Source organism: Alosa pseudoharengus, unplaced genomic scaffold, assembly GCF_046254945.1.
Source record: "Alosa pseudoharengus isolate Yale_2024_CS ecotype anadromous, Long Island Sound unplaced genomic scaffold, YU_APseudo_1.1 YU_APseudo_1.1_scf_24, whole genome shotgun sequence".
NCBI classification, from domain to species: domain Eukaryota; kingdom Metazoa; phylum Chordata; class Actinopteri; order Clupeiformes; family Clupeidae; genus Alosa; species Alosa pseudoharengus.
This window is the reverse complement of record NW_027468689.1, coordinates 3,404,704-3,407,203: the sequence shown is the minus strand read 5'-3', so window position 1 is coordinate 3,407,203 and position 2,500 is coordinate 3,404,704. Positions and strand designations below refer to the sequence as shown.

Here is a 2,500-nt window from a genome sequence, read left to right as displayed (position 1 = left end):
TGGTCTGGGCTGGCGTGACAGCGTAACAGGAGTGTTTCTGGGATAATCTGCTAATAGCTCAGCGAGAGCTGAGAACTGTATGGGAGTATTAAAACGGAACCTTATCATGTGTGTGTGTGCGTGTGTGTGTGTGTGCGTGTGTGTGTGTGTGCGTTTGTGTGTGTGTGTGCGTGTGTGTGTGTCTGCACATGTGTGTGTGTTTTCCCCAGAGTACGCCAGTGGAGGTTCACTGTATGAGTATTTGTCCAGCACGGAAAGTGAAGAGATGAACATGGGGCAAGTCATGACCTGGGCAGTGGACATTGCTAAAGGTAGAGTGTGTATGTGTGTGTGTGTGTGTGTGTGTGTGACCTCAGCTGTGGACATCGCTAAAGATAGAGGACGTGTACATGTGTGTGTGCAGGGCTGGAATTTCAAGGCAGCCACGGCCATCGTTGGCCCTTGCTTTGGCCGTGATGTAGCCTATGGCCTGTCAAAATAATCTTAGCTTTCACAGCACAAATGAATTTAGTCTTTGATGTGGTGGAGAAATTGACAGCGCACGGCAAGAAAAATCCAACATTCAGCAGCCAGAAGACAAGGCAAGAAATGATATTAGGCAGCTTTGGAAAACAATAGCCTAATGCCAGCTGTCATCGATCCATTCCCTTATGTTGTTGTAGTGAAGTAATGTTTTCCTTGATCATTTGTTGTTAGCATAACGTTAGCATTAATTTTTTCGGATTCTCTCACATTAATGCGATGCTATATCACATGCATCACAACACATGAAAGAGCTTTTCTCAGCTTTTAAACGATGTTAACCGCTAGTTGCTGTGATAAACGGTTCACGAGAAATGTAAAACACTTTAATCATTGTGCATACAGTTCTGCACCCACTTCCCCACCCATTCATCTCGGTGGAATACTTCACAAACTCTTTACTCAACACATGGCAAACCATATACAGTATCAGAATAAACTGCTGACCTTACCGAACACAAAGGTTTAAAGCATTCCCCTCTACAATTAGCCGTTCCAGAGTAATCCAGTTTTGAAAATTGCGGCAAATTTCTACATGCATGTCTCCAACTTTGGGCTTTAAGTTTACAGTATGTTTACCGTATTTTCCGGACTATAAGTCGCACCGGAGTATAAGTCGCACCAGTCAAAAAATGTGTCATGAAAAGGAAAAAAAACATATATATAAATAGTCGCAGGACCAGCCAAACTATGAAAAAAAGTGTGACTTATAGTCCGGAAAATACGGTAAATAGTTTAAAACATGATTTCATAACAGGCCAAATACAAAATACATTTTAGATATAGCCTAGATATCTGTAAATATTCAAATCAGATGATTTACAGTTATATGTAGGCTAATATGTCATGTTTCATGTTTTTGTAATGTTTCATTTCAGGTCTACTGCTGTGAATAGGCTAAATTCAACTTTGATCATTGTTATGTAGCCTACTAGGCTATTGTTAACTTTGGCCTTGGTACCCTGACGTGTGGCCTTTGTGCCCCCTCCGCCAAATATGTCCAACCGAAGGCCAAGTGGCCTTGCCCCTAAAATTATGAAATTCCAGGCCTGTGTGTGTGTGTGTGTCTTTGTGTCCTCCGCAATGGACATCGCTAAAGGTAGAGGATGTGCAAATCACACCACTGTGTCAAATCTACCAAGGATGTGTGTGAGGGCATGTCTGTGTGTGTGTGCGTGTGCATGTGTGCTTATTTGTATAGACTAAGTACAGGAAATATATACAGACAGAATCAATGTTTTATTTCTATATATCTATATGTCTATACACATATCTATGTGTCTGTAGGTGTATATTGTGTGTTCCAGTGTGTGTTGTGTGTTCCAGTGTGTGTGTTGTACATTCTGTGCATTCTGTGTGCTGAATCGTGTGTGTGTGTGTGCGTGCGTGCGTGCATGCGCGCGCGCTCGCGTGTGTGTGTGCCTGTGTGCGTGTGTGTGTGTGTGTGTGTGTGTGTATTTCTTTCTTCAGGAATGCATTACCTGCACTCAGAGGCTCCAGTTAAAGTTATTCACAGAGACCTGAAATCGCGAAACGGTAAACACACTTTGAATTGGTTTCTGTGTGTGTCATTTTAAGGATCATCAAAATCGTCAAGATACATGTCTGTTACTCTGAAATATAAATCATCCATTGCACCACAGTGAGTGTTCATTTGGGGCAAGAAATGATGTTGGGTGTTTTTAGTATTTATTTACAAATGAAAAGTCTTGCCAAAAAACAGGCGCATCAAAAAAAAAAACATTGCTGATATTTTGATTCCATTAGCTGATTACAGCTCTTCTTAGGTCGACATTTTTGTATTATAAATTCTTTATACTGTAATATTTTGAGATTCTGGATTTCTGATGTCCATGAGCTGTAAACTGTAATCATCACGATTAGAATAATCCAGATTAAAAGGAAACATTTGCAATTTAAATATTTCACTTTGTGTGTAAAGAATGTAAATTATATGAAAGTTTCCCTTTTTGTAAAT

At 40.4% G+C, this 2,500-nt stretch overlaps 1 protein-coding gene across 1 annotated transcript in view; it reads left to right on the top strand.

The window, feature by feature from the left end:
• map3k20b (mitogen-activated protein kinase kinase kinase 20b) overlaps window positions 1–2,500 on the top strand; it is a 21,637-nt gene that overhangs the window by 6,982 nt on the left and 12,155 nt on the right. The window contains exons 4-5 of the mRNA XM_076302859.1: window positions 210–311; window positions 1,993–2,058. Of these exons, the coding sequence (XP_076158974.1) occupies window positions 210–311; window positions 1,993–2,058 (168 nt within the window). The remainder of the gene's footprint in view (window positions 1–209; window positions 312–1,992; window positions 2,059–2,500) is intronic.